The sequence below is a fragment of the Vulpes vulpes genome, chromosome 9, assembly GCF_048418805.1.
Source record: "Vulpes vulpes isolate BD-2025 chromosome 9, VulVul3, whole genome shotgun sequence".
NCBI classification, from domain to species: domain Eukaryota; kingdom Metazoa; phylum Chordata; class Mammalia; order Carnivora; family Canidae; genus Vulpes; species Vulpes vulpes.
The window spans coordinates 104,661,210-104,680,732 of record NC_132788.1 but is presented as its reverse complement, the minus strand read 5'-3'; the positions used below and the strand labels follow the sequence as shown (position 1 = coordinate 104,680,732).

At 39.0% G+C, this 19,523-nt stretch overlaps 1 protein-coding gene across 1 annotated transcript in view; it reads left to right on the top strand.

Annotated features, from left to right (window-relative positions):
- The window catches only part of LOC112912544 (putative adhesion G protein-coupled receptor E4P), a 54,257-nt gene that overhangs the window by 20,529 nt on the left and 14,205 nt on the right, over positions 1-19,523 (top strand). The window contains exons 7-11 of the mRNA XM_072722145.1: positions 2,751-2,945; positions 5,684-5,919; positions 7,846-7,912; positions 9,543-9,634; positions 10,971-11,151. Of these exons, the coding sequence (XP_072578246.1) occupies positions 2,751-2,945; positions 5,684-5,919; positions 7,846-7,912; positions 9,543-9,634; positions 10,971-11,151 (771 nt within the window). The remainder of the gene's footprint in view (positions 1-2,750; positions 2,946-5,683; positions 5,920-7,845; positions 7,913-9,542; positions 9,635-10,970; positions 11,152-19,523) is intronic.

Below are 19,523 nucleotides of genomic sequence, written 5' to 3'. Positions count from 1 at the left end.
TCCTATCACAAGAGATGCTTATTTTAAAATGCATTTTCTTGACTCCATCCCTGAAAGATTTGGATTCTGAAAACCTAGAGTGGGGGTCAGGGATGTGCATTTTACAAGGGAATTCTTTCCTTAGACAAATATTTGTTGAGCATCTACGACTGCCAGGCAGATTTGAAGTGTATAGAAGATAGCCACCACCTTTGTGAACAGGGACATAGTAAATAATGGATGTCAGAATAAGTGAATTGTGTTGTATGTTAGTAATTTCTCTCTCTAATATGCAAAAATGATAACAGGGACTACTACTCTGCGCTCCCTCAACACCCAGGGAAAGAATATCAAATATCCCCTTTACATTGATCATACATTGAACAGATAATATTTGGAACCTAGTAGGTTAAAGAAAATATACTAGCAAATTATGTTCATGTTTCTTTTTCACATTTTTAATAGGCCTAATGGAATATGTAAAATTATCTCATAGGATGTATCTTTTTTAAAAAAACAACTTTATTTAGGCATTCTTTTTTTTTTAGATTTTATTTATTTATTTATTTATTTATTTATTTATTTATTTATTTAAATTCAATTTGCCAACCTATACTATAACACCCAGTGCTCATCCCATCAAGTGCCCTTCTTAGTGCTCATCGCCTAGTTACCCCATCCCTCCACCCACTTCTTCATCTGCAACCCTTTGTTTGTTTCCCAGAGTTAGGAATATCTCATGATTTGTCTCCCTCTTTAATTTTTCCCACTCAGTTTCCCTCCTTTCCCTTATAATCCCTTTCACTATTTCTTATATTCCACATATGAGTGACAGAAACATAGATCAATGGAACAGAATAGAGAACCAAGAAATGGACCCTCAACTCTATGGTCAACTAATATTTGACAAAGCAGGAAAGAATACCTACTGGAAAAAGAACAATCTCTTTAATAAATGGTGTTGGCAATGAGGAGGGCACTTGATGGAATGAGCACTGGGTGTTATGCTATATGTTGGCAAATTGAACTCCAATAAAAAATAAAAATAAATAAATAAATGTAAAATAAATAAACATTTAAAAATGAATAGTGTTGGGAAAATTGGACAGCCACATGCAGAAGAATGAAACTGGACGATTCTCTTACACCATACACAAAGATAAATTCAAATGGTTGAAAGATCTAAATGTGAGACAAGAATCCATAAAAATCCTAGAGGAAAACACAGGCAACAACCTTTTTGAATTTGGCTGCAACAACTTCTTGCAAGATACATCTAGGAAGGCAAGGGAGACATTCTTGACATTAAAAAAATTAGATATATATTTAAACTGAGGGGGGCACTTGATGGGATGAGCACTGGATGTTATTCTATATGTTGGCAAATTGAACACCAATAAAAAATAAATTTATATATATTTAAGGTGAACAACTTGATGTTTTGGTATATGTGTATGCATTGTGACAAGACCATCACAGTCAAGCTAAATAACTTACCCGTCACCTCTACATGGATGCCATTTCATGTGGGCATGTGATGGGAATTAAGATTTCAAGCAAATTTCAAGCATACATTACAGCATCGTTAACTCTTGCCACCACACTACACATTAGATCCCCAGAACTCATTCAGCTTGTATAACTGAAGCTTAGTGCCCCCTGGTCACATCTCCTCATTTTCCCTATGCCCAGTCCCTGGCAACAATTATTCTACTCTCTGCTTCTGTGAGTTTGACTATTTTAGATTTTGCATATAAGTGAGATCATGCAGTATTGGTCTTCCAGTGTCTGGCTTGTTTCACTTATCTGATGTCCCCAGAGTTCCTCCACATTGTCACAAATGGCAAGATTTCTTCTTTTTTTAAGGCTGGGTCTATTCTATTGAATGTATACACCTCATTGTCTTTACTCATCTGTCCATCGATGGATATTTAGGTTGTTTCCATATCTTGACTCTTGTGAATAATGTTCATATGATATTTCCATGGGACAGTGCCAGCTTGGTGGTTTCGGGTTTCCAACAGCCCTGTGTAGAAAATGCTGTCAATGCCTCTATTAGATTGCTAGGACTGCCATAACAAAGTGTCACAGACTGGGTGGCTTAAACAACAGAAATTTAGTTTATCACAGATCTACAATCTGAAAGTCCAAGTGCAAGGTGTTGGCAGGATTGCTTTTTTCTGAGTCCTCTCTCTTTGGCCTGTAGATGGCCTCCATCTCCCTGTGTCCTCATATGGTCCTCATTCTCTACCTGTTTCCAAATTTTAAGAATTTATTTACTCATGAGAGACACACACAGAGAGAAAGAGAGAGGCAGAGACACAGGCAGAGGGAGAAGCAGGCTCCATGCAGGTAGCCTGATGTGGGACTCGATCCCAGTTCTCCAGGATCAGGCCCTGGGCTGGAGGTGGTGCTAAACCACTGAGCCACGGGGGAGGCCCAATGTTTCCAAATTTTGAATAAGGACACCAGTCCTGTTGGATCAAGACCACCCTAATTATGTCATACAACGCAGCTCTTTAAAGACCCTGTCTCCAAATACAGTCATATACTGAGGTCCTGGGGACTAGGACTTCCACATATGAATTTGGAGGCAGGGGACACAATTCAGCCTGCAATACTGCCTCCATTTTAAATATGGGGACTTCAGATCTCAGGGAGTTAAAGTCACTTGTTTGGGGGACTTAACTGGGATGCCCATCTGACTCTCCATCAGGCACATAATAACAGTGCTGGAAACTACAATGGATTCCTTCTTTGCTGACTCATAGGTGGATCCCGTGCTGACCATGATCACCTATGTGGGGTTGAGCCTGTCTCTGCTGTGCCTCTTCCTGGCAGCCCTCACCTTCCTCCTTTGCCGACCCATCCAGAACACCAGCACCTCCCTCCACCTGCAGCTCTCCATCTGCCTCTTCCTGGCCCACCTGCTCTTCCTCACAGGCATCAACCAGACAAAGCCCAAGGTAGGAGAATGAGTGAAACTCACTTTCGGTGAACAATTCTAGTGGCTTTGCCACTATGCACCTAAAGCCCAAGTAGGGGTTGCTGGATGTAGGAAGAAAGAAAAAAGGTCCAAAAATTTGAGTGGATAGTCCACCTTCCCATTGCCAAGAGCTGCTCATGTTAGTGCTGTCAAAAGTGGGCCTCTGGGTGGTGCAGCGGTTTAGCGCCTGCCTTTGGCTCAGGGCGCAATCCTGGAGACCCGGGATCGAATCCCACGTCGGGCTCCCGGTGCATGGAGCCTGCCTACGTCTCTGCCTCTCTCTCTCTCTCTCTGACTATCGTAAAAAAAAAAAAAGAAAGAAAGAAAGAAAGAAAGAAAGAAAGAAAGAAAGAAAGAAAAGTTTCATATAAAAAAAAAAAGTGGGTATCTGGGAACAAGTGTTAGAAGGGAGTTCCCTGGCTATGAAATGGTGAAAATGGATGTGCCTGGGTGGTTCACTAAGCATCCGAGTCTTGTTTTTAGCTCAGGTCATGATCTCAGGGTCATGTGAACATGTGCCTCATCTGGCTCCGCACTCAGCAGGGAGTCTAATTCTCCTCTCCTATTTCCTCCTCTTCTCTCTCTCTCTCTCTCAAATAAATATTTGGGAAATGGTGAAAATCACATATCTAGTCAAACTAATTTAACTTAGCAATCGTGAAGCTCAAGCAGAGGAAGTAACTTGGCTGAAATCATATAATAGGTTTTGTGAAGTTTTTTTTTTTTTAAGATTTTATTTATTTATACATGAGAGACAGACAGAGAGAGAGGCAGAGACAGAAGCAGACTCCATGCAGGGAGCTCGATGTGGGACTCAATCTCGGGACTCCAGGATCACACCCTGGGCTGAAGGCAGGTGCCAAACCTCTGAGCCACCCAGGGATCCCCGGCTTTGTGAGATTTTAGATAAGAACCTAAGTGTCCTTCATTTAATCCAGGGCACACAGATCTACACCAGCATTTTCCAGCAGAACTTCCTGTGAGGATGAAAGTGTTCTGTATCTGAACTCTTCAGATTATGGTAGACATTGGCCATTATGTGGCTTTTAAGCACTTGACATGTGGCTGGTGTAACTAAGGAAGTGACTCTTAAATTGTGTTTAATTTTAATGAATTTTAATGTAGACAGCCCCATGACTGTCTCCTAGCCACAAGTTAGACTGAGCAGATCTGTAGATATCAAGCTTATCTAGCAGATTAAGAAGGACGCTGAGGTGTTTATTTTGTGATTAATTGTGATTTATTTTGTGATAATATAGTTCATCTAAAGCCATTAGGTCATCTTTCAGCACTTTGCTAAATGAAAACTTTTAACATAGGATAGTCATCTTTCTCAAATAGTGTCATATTCATGAGCAAAATTAATCTAAACTAAAGGTCTAAAATTGTTTCCCAGGCCTAACTGGTCAGCAGTTGTTTTTTGTTGAGTCTGCTTGATGGTTTTTAATTTAAAAAAGAGTTGCCAGCATCTGGGTTCTTACCTCAAATAATTGAAGGCAAGTTCTGAAAGAGACATTTGCACACCCATGTTCATAGCATTGCTCACAATAGCCAAAGGTAGAAACAACCCAAGTGTATTGACAGATGATGGGGTAAACCAAATGCAGTATATACACAGGATGGAATATTATTTAGCCTTAAAAAGTAAGGACCTCCTGATACCTGCTACAACATGGGTGAACTTGAGGACATGTGCTTAATGAAATAAGCTAATAACAAAAGGACACATCCTGTCTGATTCCACTCATAGAAGATCTCTAGAACAGCCATGCACACCCACAGAGACAAAGAGTAGATAGTGAGAACCAGGGGCGTATGAGGGGGTGGAAAGTGAGTGTTTCAAGGGGAAAGATTTCTGTTTTGCAGAATGAAAAGAGTTCTGGAGATGGATGGTGGGGATGGCTGCATAACAGCATGAATGTACTTAACACAGGCATCCACTGAACTGAGAACCGTCCACTCAAAAATTGTTAGCATGTTGAAATAAAAGGCTTTTTTTCCAAAAAAAAAAAAAATGTTAGCATGGTAAATTTTGTGTTATGTACTGTGTGTATTTTACCACAAATTTTTTTAAAAGCTGACAGCATTTAAAAAACAGATTTTGTACAACAATTCATATTTCCAGGTGTGTGTGTGTGTGTGTGTGTGTTATTTTTTTAAGATTTTATTTATTTATTCATGAGAGACATAGAGAGAGAGGCAGAGACACAAGAAGAGGGAGAAGCAGGCTCCCCACAAGGAGCCTGATGTGGGACTCGATTCCGGACTCCAGGATCATGCCAAAGGCAGACGCTGAACGGCTGAGCCACCCAGGCATCCCATGTCTGTGTGTGCGTGTGTGTGCACACGCACGCGCACACACGCACACCTTTTAAAGAAAAGAAGCAATGGCAATATTCGGTTCACATTCTGGCATGGAAACCACTGCTAGAGATGAAAGTAACTGCTGCTTCTCAGAAGGGTCACATGGCACAGTTCTAACTCCTGCCTATTCCTGAATGTTTGCCTGCTTGACAGATACGTGCTGCCTGCCTGGCCCTCCACAGGTATTTGAGTTTGCCATGATGAACCGACCCAGAGAAGTATGGGAACTCATTCTAAGTATCTTGCTCTGCACAACTATGTTCCATTTACCTTGCATTCCCTTTGCTCCAAGGAATAGTGGATATTGTTCTCTGTGCACCTATCAGATTCTCCCAACTTTTGTCTCCCCTCCAGGTGTTGTGTTCCATCATCGCTGGGATGCTGCACTACTTGTACCTGGCCTCCTTCACCTGGATGCTCTTTGAAGGGCTGCAGCTTTTCCTAACTGTCAGGAACCTCAGGGTGGCCAACTACATCAGTGCAGGGAAGTTCAAGAGGAGGTTCATATACCCTTTTGGCTACGGGATCCCAGCTGTGATTGTAGCTGTGTCTGCAGGTGTCGGACACAGCAATTATGGAACACATACTCAGTAAGCACAGTGTCTATGTCATAAGGAAGTAATAATATATGTATGAGCTCCCATGTATTAAACATCTGGTTTCTGAGCTATTGTAGGCTCTGTGGGGACCCCAGGAAACAAAGCAGACAACACGCAAATAGATATATGATATAATGTTAAGCTATGATGGCTACCACCACAGAAAGCAAAGTAGAGAAATGGGAATATATGTGAGGTGATATTTTAAATAGTGTGGTCAGGGGGACCGCTGAGAGGTAAATGCTCTATATCATATGTATCTGATTTTTTAAATGTCTTACTGTGTTAATCTCCTGTTGCTGCACTAACAAATGAGACCAAACTGGGTGGCTCAGAACAACACAATTTTATTATCTTAGAGTTCTGTAGGTCAGAAGTCCAACATGAGTCTCATTGAGCTAAAATCAAGGTATCAGCAAGTACATTCCTTCTTGGGACCATTCCGGGTGTTGCCCATATTCCTCAGCTTATGTCCCCTTTCCTCTGTCTTCAGAGCTGGCAACATTATACCTCTCTGAACATCCTTCACATCTCCTTCTGACTCTTCTGTCTCTCCTTTACACTTCTAAGAATACTAGTGATTATATGGGATCCACTCAGGTAATCCAGGATAATCTCCCCATGCCAAGATCCTTGCACTCAATTATATGTGCAAAGTCCCTTTTGCTTTGTAAAGTAGCAATTAACAAATTCTGTGCATTAGGACTTGGACATATTTAGAGTGGTGAGAGGCTCATGTTATTCTGTCTATCATACTTATACATTGACCTTCTTTTGTAATTTGTTCTAACTTGCCAAATTAAATTTAGTAACAAGTGGGCAATCGTGGGTTTAGGGTGAATATAATTTTTGGAATAGAAACAATGTACACAATGTAATATTACTCAGCCATTAGAAACGACAAATACCCACCATTTGCTTCGACGTGGATGGAACTGGAGGGTATTATGCCGAGTGAAATAACTCAATCGGAGAAGGACAAGCATTATATGGTCTCATTCATTTGGGGAATATAAAAAATAGTGAAAAGGAATAAAGGGGAAAGGAGAAAAATGAGTGGGAAATCTCAGAGAGGGAGACAGAACATGAGAGACTCCTAACTCTGGGAAACGAACAAGGGGTGGTGGAAAGGGAGGTAGTCAGGGGGTGGGGGTGACTGGGTGATGGGCACTGAGGGGGGCACTTGATGGGATGAGCACTGGGTGTTATTCTATATGTTGTCAAATTGAACTCCAATAAAAAAAAACAATGTACAAAAAAGTATCCATTGAACTAAGCAGTAAACAACTTACTTTGGAAATGCGACTTGAGGAAAGGGTACTGCCTTTTATGGATGAAAATCAGAGTTGAAACTAATATTTTTGTTACTAAAAGCCAAATACGTGTTTATCCTGTTATTGGTCTATTGCAATGATTTTCAGCTACGGGTGATTTTTTTTTCCTCCACACGGGACATTCAGCAGTGTCTGAAGACCTTTTTGATTGTCACAACTTGAGGGAGGGGTGGCCAGACATGCTGCTAAATGTTTTGTGATGCACAGGCCAACCCTACCATGAAGAACCATGGGCCCCAAATGTCAGCAGTGCCAAGACGGAAGAATTCTGGTCTATTCAAAGTCACCGCTCTGAGTTTGTAATTGAATTCTGATAGTGGAAGGACATGGTGGCGTTCAGTAGGTCCCCTGTGCTTAACTGAATGGTCTGGACAACTATGCCAGAATGTAGGTCTTCCGTGAATAGTAACCATTGTTCATTTTTTTTCTCCATGTTATGACTGTCATTGTTATATTATTTACTTCTCCCTGACCAGTTCCTGTGCCCATTTTTCTTCCTGTTTCAGTTTAGAGGCGGATTTTTTTTTAAATGCATTTGCTTCTTTTTATGAAGATCTGGAAAGTTGTTTATTCTGTTTTTCAGCTGCTGGCTCAGCTTTCATGGAAAATTCATTTGGAGCTTCATGGGACCTGTTTTTGTTATTGCTTTGGTGGGTTTATAATTTTTGTTGTTGCTTTGAATATATAAGATACCAAGTTTAGCTGATATGACAAAGGGATAATTGGATAAATACCTATGTAAATTTTCTTTAGAGTCCTTGGACTTAGAACAAACATACCAAGAGACTATGGACAACTTTTCTTTGTGGAAACAGTCACATCTGAGCTGAAATTAAGACATTATATGTTACCTTGTTGGCATCAGTGATGATTTGGCTTTCTGAAAAAAATTGGCCAAGGTCAATCAGCTTTTTAAAATTATAATAAGAATATTTAGCATGAGCTGTATCTTCAAAGTAAAATTTCAGGTGTACGATGCTGTATTGTCAACCATAGACATGATGTCATACAGCTGAGTTCTAGAGCATAATCAGCTTGCATGAATAGAATATTATACCTCCTGAATTATAACTCCTTATATCACTTCTCCACCACTCCACTCTGATACCACCATCCTACTCTCTGCTTCTATGTCTTTGACTATTTTAGATACCTCACGCAATCATGAGGTGATTGGAATGGTGATTGGTATGATGGAATCATACCATATTGGTCCTTCTGTGACTGGCTTACTTCACATAGCATAATGTCCTAACGGTTCATCCATGTGGTCACATATTGTAAGGTTTCCTTCTTTTTTAGGGCTGAGTAATATTCTACTGTGCCTATCCATCTATTTATACAACTAGCTATCTCTATCACATCTTCTTTATCCATTCTGCTAATGGACACCTAGGTTGTTTAAACATCTTGGCTATTGTGAACAATGCTGCAATAAATATGGGAGTGGATATTTCTTCAAGATTTGGGTTTCAGTTCTTTAGGATAAGCACCCAGAAATGAGACTGCTGGATTATATGTCAGTTATATTCTTAATATTTTTAAGAAGCTCCATACTGTTTTCTTCAGCAGCTGCACCAATTTACATGCCCACCAACAGCGCACAAGGGTTCCAATTTCTCCACAGGTTTACCAACATTTTATCATTCTCATTTTCAAATAACTTAAAATTCACAAGAAGTTGCAAAAATAATACAGAGAGTCCCAGGTAGCCCTCACTCAGCTTTCCCCAAAGATAATGTTTTATATAATCATAGCAAAATATCAAAACCAGGAAAATGACATTGGTATAGTCACATCAACTAGACTACAGACCTTATTTGGATTTCATTTCTGAACTGATAAAATATATTTGCAAACAAAATCTGATTGTCAATCTTAGGGGGTTTTAATGGTTGTATAAAACATTTAATACATAATTTTTAAATTTTATTATGCAAAAGGCATGCCAATGGGTGGGGGAAAAAACACCTTAGTAAATACAAGCACCAAAATGGAAATAGTGCTTATCTCTGTGTATTGAGTTTCTTCTCTGGAATTTCAGATAAGTTCTGTTTGTTTTTCTGCATTTTCCTAATTTTGGATAATGACCATATATTGCTTCTCTGATCAGAAAAAAAGAAAGCTAATTTTTAAAAATCAGGGCATATATCCAGTGAGTTTCAGGAATCTGAAACATATTTTACAAGTTTCAAGAATAAATTCCTATGCTATTTCCTATTTAATTATAAATATTGGGTATTAGCCTACTTTAAATTGCCCTTCATGTCCCTTCCACAGATCAATTTGTCCTTCTATCTGACCACTCTGTACATTTTAAAAGACCAGCTTAGCTCCCTCAATAACGAAGTATCCAGGATGCACAACACAAGGTACGTGGGTACAGAGCCAGAAAATGCAAAAGAGATTGGGTTTTTTTCCTCCAGACTATTTCACTGTATAAAGTGAGGGCAGTGATTCTAAACTGGGGGCAATTTTCTAAAGACATTTTTGGTTATCACAACATGGGATGGGCAATGAAGAGGGAAAAGTTGCTACTGGCATCTAGATGTCAGAGGCCAGGAATGTTGTTAAACATCCTACAACACACAGTACAGCCCCCGCCACAGAGATGATCCAACCCAAATGTCGGTAGTGCTAAGGTTGAGAAACTCTGAGTTAGAAGAATAATTTAGCCTTTGCAGTTTTCTCCATTTTTTATGATTTAGGAAACTTATATGGTCCAGGTGAAAAGCACAGTTTATCCAGTATATGAACCTCTAAGGATTTCTAAAGAAGTCGTTTTCAGTACTTAATATTATGAACTATATATTGTAATTAATATTATTGCATAAACTTACTGTTTTATGCAGGTGTTATTTAGGTACAGAGTAAGAATAATAGATCAAGAGACACCTCCCATTAAAAGATAATTTGTTATACTCACAGACCTCAAGAGGAAGGACATGTTGTGCCAGGAGAGGGAGGATGTCCTGGGGAAAAACACCAGAGTTGGCTAGGAGGCAGAGAGAAAGGAGAAATTGTAGGCAAGTGCTTTTATTGTGGTGTCTGTGGGAAGAAGGTGAAGCGGGGTAAACAGTTTAGGATCGGATAGCTTGAAAAATTAGTGGGCTCCCAGGCATAGGGGCTGTCCCCAGTTGTTTAGTATGTGGCCTTGGGGTGATTAAGGCAGGTGGATGTGGCTTGGAATGTGAGAGCCCCACAAAGGAGGTGGTTGAGGGTGTGGGCTCTGGATTGATTGGTTTGCATTCGAAAGGCATGTTCTAAGAATTGTCTAACCCCAGGAGGAGGAGGCACTCCATATTCAGCAAGGTTCCACCTGTCGGAGCAACAGAATACAGAAAATAAAAAACATAGTTAATACATTTATAGCATATAATTATAATAAATGCCATTACATTAATATCATGAATACTGGAACATATCCTATTTCAATATACCAAACATAAATATATATGTTTTGTATTATGTAATGTATTACTTTCTATAAATAATGACATGAGATATATAACACTTCACAATATATTATCCTAGCATTACATATCAGTGAATCTCTATAACACTCCTGCCAGGGGTAATCATGTTGAACAGGTTGACATTCTAAGTAGTCCCAAGCCCTGCAGCAAGAGTGAGAGATGGGAGAGAAAGCGTTGCCATGAGCTATGGAGCTGAGATGAATAGCGTCGTTCTGCATCTTTGTTTTGGCAGGATGCTGACGTTCAAAGCCATTGCTCAGCTTTTCATTTTGGGCTGTTCTTGGAGCATTGGCTTCTTTCTGGTGGAAGGAGTCCTGGACCCCATCAGGTCCATAGTGGCCTATTCCTTCACCATCATCAATGTCTTACAGGGCATCTACATCTACTTGGTCTACTGCCTTCTCAATCACAAGGTAAACCAGTCTGCCCTCCACACATTCCCCTGCCTGTTGGTGTCTCATGTTTTACTGCTACTTTTTGTCTCTTGGACTTCTCCAGTGCTTGAGTAATGGTTGTGTATGTGTGTGTGCAGGGGGCTCTTTCTTCCACATCTTAACATTTGTCCCAGGGATCACCTTTCCAAGATTTGTCTCTCTTGCTTCTAGTCATTTGAACTTGCACTGGATAGAGCCATACAAGGTCCACAATGAGACCCTGAGAATCTTACAATGAGAAAATATGCACACACACACACAAATGGGGAAGGGATAGTAAATACTGAGAAAATCTTGCTTAGGACTTGATTTAGGAAAAATCCCCAACTATGAAAACAAGTCTGGATTGTTACATTTGAAAACTGAATTTGTAAATTGTAAATGTGGGCTAATTCTTAGAAAGAAAAAAGAATCAAATGTCTCTTTCGAGGGACATTATTTTAGGCATTATGGCATGAGAGCCATGATATAATGATTTTTATGTGATGCCCAACTTTTATAAACTGCAGTGCAAAGCACAAATATCTTGGGATTTGCTAATTTTACAAGGATCTCTGAATCTTTTAATATTCTAATCATTTTCTTGGGTATGTCTGCCTTGTTATGATTCTTTTATAGAGTTTCACTTCTTAAATTATCTAGTCTAATTTGCCAGATTTTTATTTGTATATAGTAAGGATTGACAAACTTTTCTCGAAGTGTCAAATAGTAAATAGTTTTGGCTGTTAAAGAAATATTCTTGCTGTGGCAGCTATTCACTTGTGCTCTAGTAGCATGAAACTGCCCATAGACAATATGCCACTGAATGGGCAATGGCTGCATGCCCATAAAACTTTATTTACAAAAACAAGTAGTGGATTGCATTGGGCCTGGGGGATTAGGTTACTGATTCCTGGTCTACTGTGTTTTGAAAATTCTCTGACATCACAGTCATTGATTTCATGAGCTTGCGTATTTTTACAAGATTTTCAATTTCATTTTGCAATCATTTGCATTGGGACTTACTGATTGGATCCTTTACTGTCTGGTAGAATTATGGATGTGGGGAAGTACAATAAGCACTACATATATTGCAATTAATTTTTTTTTATTTTTAAGTCACCTCTCTACCCTGTGTGGGGCTCAGATTCACAGCCCTGAGACCAAGAGTCACATGCTCTACTGACTGAGCTGCCAGGCACCCCACATGTAATGCAATTAATGGTCAATCATTAAATGTGACTAGTTAACAAAATGAAGTAAATCTTTATCAATCATTTCATTGCAATTTAAATTTAAAATACAATAAAAAATTTAATAAAACTGATTCTTTAGAAACCAGGAAAAATAAGACAGCAGACAAAGGTACACAAATACAACTATTACAAAACTTACCAAACTTCAGAGTATTTTAAAATGCCAGCACTGAAAAAAAAATTTTTAATTTTTATTTATTTATGATAGCACACAGAGAGAGACAGAGAGGCAGAGACATAGGCAGAGGGAGAAGCAGGCTCCATGCACCGGGAGCCCGATGTGGGATTCGATCCGCGGTCTCCAGGATCGCGCCCTGGACCAAAGGCAGGCTCTAAACCGCTGTGCCACCCAGGGATCCCCTGAAAATACCAACACTGGATGTTCAGTTACGTTATCTGGTACCACTACATTTGGTCTTCACTTTCGGAAGGCTACAGGAATATTATACTATATTTATTTTTATCACTTCCTAGGATTGATTACATTAATTTTGTAAGACCCAAAAGATAAAAAATTCTCTCTCCTACCAGCCAACTTTATTTTTTTAATTCCAGTGTAATTTTTTAATAATAAATTTATTTTTTATTGGTGTTCAATTTGCCAACATACAGAATAACACCCAGTGCTCATCCCATCAAGTGCCCCCCTCAGTGCCTGTCACCCATTCACCCCCACCCCCCGCCCTCCTCTCCTTCCACCACCCCTAGTTCGTTTCCCAGAGTTAGTTCTGTCTCCCTTTCTGATATTTCCTACCCATTTCTTCTCCCTTCCCTTCTATTCTCTTTCACTATTATTTATATTCCCCAAATGAATGAGACCATATAATGTTTGTCCTTCTCTGATTGACTTATTTCACTCAGCATAATACCCTCCAGTATGTTAGTTTCAGGTGTGTGATATAGTGAGTCAACAATTCTGTACATTACTCAGTGATCATCATGATATGTGGACTCTTAATCCCCTTCACCTATTTCACCCATCCCCCCACCCACGTCCCCTCTGGCAACCACCAGTGTGTTCCTTGTAGTTAAGCATCTGTTTCTTTTCTGTCTCTTTTTTCATTGTTGTTCATTTGTTTTGTGTCTTGCAGTCCATATGTGAGTAAAATCATATTTGTCTTTCTCTGATTATTTCACTTAGCATTATACCATCTAGGTCCATCCATATTGTTGCAAATAGCAAGGTTTCATTCTTTTTTATGGCTGAGTAATATTTCATCACACATACACACACACACACCACTTCTTCTTTATCCATTCATCTATTGATGGACACTTGGGATGCTTCCATAATTTTCCTACCAGCCAAGCTTAAAGGATAATCTAATGATGGGTTTATGATGAGGACAAGACTCAGCATCACCTTCTGAGTAGATTCAAACTCACTCTTAGCTTATTAATCTATGGGACCTTATAAATTCATGATTTTTACATACAATTTTAACTTTCCCCTAAATAACTTAGTCTCAGACCTATCCATATGGCATCTACAAGAGACCCATTGTAGACCCAAAGACATCTCCAGATTGAAAGTGAATGGGTGGAGAACCATTCAAATGGACTTCTAAAGAAAGCTGGGATAGCAATCCTTATATCAGAAAATTAGATTTTAAACCAAAGACTGTAGTAAGAGATGAAGATTAACATTATATTATACTTAAAGTGTTTATCCAACAAGAAGATCTAATAATTGTAAATATTTATGCTCCTACTTAGGAGCAGCCAATTATATAAAACCAAACCAAAGAAACACATGGATAAAAATACAGTAATAGTAGAGGACTTTAACACTGCACTCACAGCAATGGACAGATTATCTAAGCAGAAGATCAAGGAAACAGAGGCTTTGAATGAGACACTGGACCAGATGGACTTCACAGATATATACAGAGCATTCTACCCTGAAACAACAGAATACACAGTCTTCTCGAGTGAACATAAAACATTCTCCAGAATAAATCACATACTGGTCACAAATCATGTCTCAACCAGTACCAAAAGATTGGGATCATTATCTGCATAATATCAGACCACAATGCTTTGAAACTAGAACTCAACATCACAAAAGGAAATTTGGAAGGAACTCAAATACTTGGAAGTTAAAGAGCATCCTACTAAATAATGAATGGGTCAACCAGGAAATTAGAGAAGAATTTTAAAAATTCATGGAAACAAATGAAAATGAAAACACAACTGTTCAAAATGTTTGGGATGCAGCAAAGGCAGTCCTAAGAGGGAAGTATATAGCATTACAGGCCTTTCTCAAGAAACTAGAAAAGTCTCAAATACCAAGCTAAACCTTACACCTAAAGGAGCTGAAGAAAGAACAGAAAATAAGCCTAAACCGAGCAGCAGAAGAGAAACAATAAAGATTGGAGCAGAAATCAATGAAATATAAATCAAAAGAACAGAAGAGATCAGTGAAACTGGAAGGAGGTTCTTGGAAAGAATTAATAAGATCCATAAACCCTAGCCAGACTTATCAAAAAGAAAAGAGAAAGGACCCAAATAAATGCAATCATAAACAAAAGAGGAAATATCACAACCAACACCAAAGAAATGCAAACGATTCTGAGAACATATTATGAGCAACTATATGCCAATAAATTTGATAATCTGGAAGAAATGGATATATCCCTAGAAACATATAAACTATCAAAACTGAAACAGGAAGACATAGAAAACCTAAACAGACCCATAGCCAGCAAGGACATTGAAGCAGTCATCAAAACTTCCCAACAAACAAGAGTCCAGGACCAGATGTTTTCCCAGGGGAATTCTACAAAACGTTTAAAGAAGAAAAAATACCTATTTTTCTGAAACTGTTTCAAAAAATAGAAATGAAAAGAAAACACAAATAAATCAGTCAAGAAACGGGCAGAAGATGTGAACAGACATTTCTCCAAAGAAGACATGCAATAGCAAACCGACACATGAAAAAATGCTTCACATCACTTAGCATCAAGGAAATACAAATCAAAACCACCATGAGATACCATCTCACACCTGTCAGAATGGCTAAAATTAACAAGTCAGGAAACAATAAATGTTGCAAGGATGTGGAGAAAAGAGAATCCTCTTACACTGTTGGTGGTAACACAAGCTGGTACAGCCACTCTGGAAGACAGTATAGAGAGGTTCCTCAAGAAGTTAAAAATAGAGCTACCCTATGATCCAGCAACTGCGTTACTAGATATTTACCCCAAATATACAAATGTAATGATTACTCAGCCATTAGAAACGGCAAATACCCACCATTTGCTTCAACGTGAATGGAACTGAGGGTTTTATGCTGAGTGAAGTCATTGGACAAGGACAAATATATGGTTTCATTCATACAGGGAATATAAAAAGTAGTGAAAGAGATTATAGGGGAAAGGAGAGAAAATGAGTGGGAAATATCAGAGAGCACCCTCTCAGAACATGAGAGACTCCTAACTCTGGGAATCGAACAAAAGGTAGTGGAAGGGGAGGTGGGTGGGGGGACGAGGTGACTGGGTGATGGGCACTGAGGAGGGCACTTGATGGGATTAGCACTGGGTATTATACTATATGTTGGCAAATCGAACTCCAATAAAAAAAATACTAAATAAATTAATTAAATAGTTTTTTAAAAGACCAGTTTAAAAAAAAGAATAAAACACAAATGTAATGATTCGAAGAGGCACCTGCCCCCCAATGTTGATAGCAGTAATGTCCACAATAGCCAAATATGGAAAGAGCCCAGATGTCCATCAACAGAAGAATGGATAAAGATGGAGATATATATATTTGTGTGTGTGTGTGTGTGTGTGTGTGTGTGTGTGTGTATACACACACACAATGGAATATTACCCAGCCATCCCAAAGGATGAATACTTACCATTTCCATCAACATGGAGTGAAATAAGTCAATAAGAGAAAGACACCCATCATATGGTTTCCCTCATATGTGGAATATAAGAAACAGCACAGTGGACCAAGGGGAAGGGAGAGAAAACTGAGTGGGAAGTCATCAGAAGGGGAAAAAAACCATAAGAGATTCTTAACTCTAAGAAACAAACTGAGGGTTGCTGGGGAGAGAGGAGCTGGGTCAAGGGGTGGGGCAACTGGGTGATAGGCATTAAGTAGGGCATGTGATATGATTAGCACTGGATATTGTACTCAACTGATAAATTATTGAACTCTACATCTGAAAGTAATGATGTGCTATATGCTGGCTAATTAAATTTCAATTTAAAAATAATTAATAACTTCAATTGTAAAAAAGAAAAACTATTAAAAAACAGTAAAACTTAGTCCCCAAATTTTTGTTTGTTCAGCTTCATGTAATCTAATATCCTGCCATTATATATATTAATCTGGTCTGATAGCATTTTCAATTTATTTAAATTCAATTAGAAATAAATACCTTATAGTACATTGTAACCAGCAAGATCATACAATTATATCACATGTTATACTTACTAGAATATTCTAGAGGTTTTATATCTCAAGAGGCAAGGGAAGAATTCTTCTCAGTTTTTCTAAGACAGCTAATACACCATTTCGCCAAACCTCTGGAGTGAAGCATCTCCATTCTTGTTACAGTTCCTTGTTTTGGGTCAGCTGTCCAATTTGCCCATTTTCCTTATTATTTTCCCTTCCCTCCTTACATGGAAAAAAGTATGTGGTCATATTTAAACAGACATACTCAAAGAAAAATAACATCACATGTCAACACAGTCTTCTTTCCAAGGTGAATACATTTGCATATTTTTCATATTTTTATATTAACTTTTCTTTTTCCCAGAAGCAGCATGGCTTTATAGAAGTTTACAGATTTGGCAGTGTTACAAATATCTCTAGTATGTTCCCTCTCCATGCTCTGGCTATCCAGGGAGCTCCGTGTAGCCTGCTCCTTTATTCTTTCCATTACTCCCTTGACATTTTGGAAGCATCCTTGTTCCTTGGACACCAGGGGTTCCAGACCCATCTAAAATGTCTTTCTTAAAGACATGGCATTGGGGATGCCAGGGTGGCTCAGGAGTTGAGCATCTGCCTTTGGCTCAGGGCATGATCCCAGGATTGAGTCCCACATCAGGCTCCCTGCATGGAGCCCTGGTGGCTCAGCAGTTTAGCACTGCCTTCAGCCCAGGGTGTGATCCTGAAGACCCAGGATCAAGTCCCATGTCAGGCTCCCTGCATGGGGCCTGCTTCTCCCTCTGCCTGTGTCTCTGCCTCTCTCTCTTTGTGTCTGTCATGAATAAATAAATAAAATCTTTAAAATAATAATAAATAAATAAATAAATAAATAAATAAATAAATAAATAAATAAATTCTTAAAAAAAAAAAAGACATGGCATTGACCACTCCCAAAGGAGCCTGGTGTATCAGATGAGTCCGTGTATCATTTGGCTGTCACCAGATGACATACAGAGATTGAGATATTTGGTTTGTGCTGACATTTGCAATTCAATTCCAACAAGACTAAATCCTTTCATAATTTAGCACTCTCTCCCATGAAACATTCAGCCTACTTCCTCTTTAGTAAATGTCCTTACACATCCTGCAAGACCGGCCAAGTCAGCTCTCTCCTGAGGTTTTGTGCCAGTGTTTCCTGTTTCTGGGGGCAGAGAGCTCAACAGTATGAGCTTCAGTTGTAAACCTCAAGAGTACAGAGACAAAAAAAAAAAAAAGAGTACAGAGACATTTGAGCCATTTTTCTCTCTGTAATAGTGCACAGCTATAAGACTTGTACAATTTACATGTAAGAGACCATTTTCTTTTTTTAATTTTTATTTATTCATAAGAGACAGAGAGAGAGGCAGAGACATAGGCAGAGGGAGAAGTAGGCTCCCTGCAGAGAGCCTGATGAAGGACTTGATCCCAGGATCCCAAGATCATGACTTGAGTCAAAGGCAGACACTCAACCACTGAGTCACCCAGGTATCCTTAAAAAGACCATTTTCAAGAAAAAGTATATTCTAAAATTTCTGTATAGTCTTTGTATGACCATTCTCTTACACATACACGAAGATAAACTCAAAATGGTTGAAGGATCTAAATGTGAGACAAGAATCCATCAAAATCCTAGAGGAGAACACAGGCAACAACCTTTTTTAATTTGGCCACAGCAACTTCTTGCAAAATACATCTATGAAAGCAAGGGGAACAAAAGTAAAAATGTACTATTGGGTCTTAATCAGGATCAAAAGCTTCTGCACATCAAAAGAAACAGTCCACAAAACTAAAATACAACCTACAGAATGGGAGAAGATATTTGCAAACGACATATCAGATAAAGGGCTAGTATCCAAGATCTATAAAGAACTTATCAAACTTAACACTGAAGAAACAAACAATCCAATCATGAAATGGGCAGAAGACATGAACAGAAATTTCTCCAAAGAAGATATACACATAGCCAAGAAACACATGAGAGAATGCTTCACATCACTTGCCATCAAGGAAATACAAATCAAAACCACAATGAGATCCCACCTCACACCAGTGAGAATGGCGAAAATTCACAAGACAGGAAACAACAAATGTTGGAGAGGATGTGGAGAAGGGGAACCCTCTTGCACTGTTGGTGGGAATGCAAACTGATACAGTCACTCTGGAAAACTGTGTGGAGGTTCCTCAAGAAGTTAAAAATAGAGCTACCCTGTGACCCAGCAATTGCACTACTGGGTATTTACCCCAAAGATACTGATGTGGTGAAATGCCTGGACACATGCACCCCAATGTTCATAGCAGCAATGTCCACAATAGCCCAACTGTGGAAGGAGCCATGATGTCCTTTGACAGATGAATGGATAAAGAAGATGTTATATATATATACAATTAAATATTACTCAGCCATCAGAAAAGATGAATACCTACCATTTGCTTCAGTGTGGATGGAACTGGAGGGTATTATGCTGAGTGAAATAAGTCAATTGGAGAAAGACAATCATCACATGGTTTCACTCATACATAAAATATAAGAAATAGTGAAAGGGATTATAAGGGAAGGAGGGAACTGAGTGGGAAAAATTAGAGAGGGAGACAAACCATGAGAGACTGCTAACTCTGGGAAACAAAGTGTTGCCAAAGGGGTGGGGGTGGCTGGGTGATGGACACTGTGGAGACCACTTGATGGGATGAGCACTG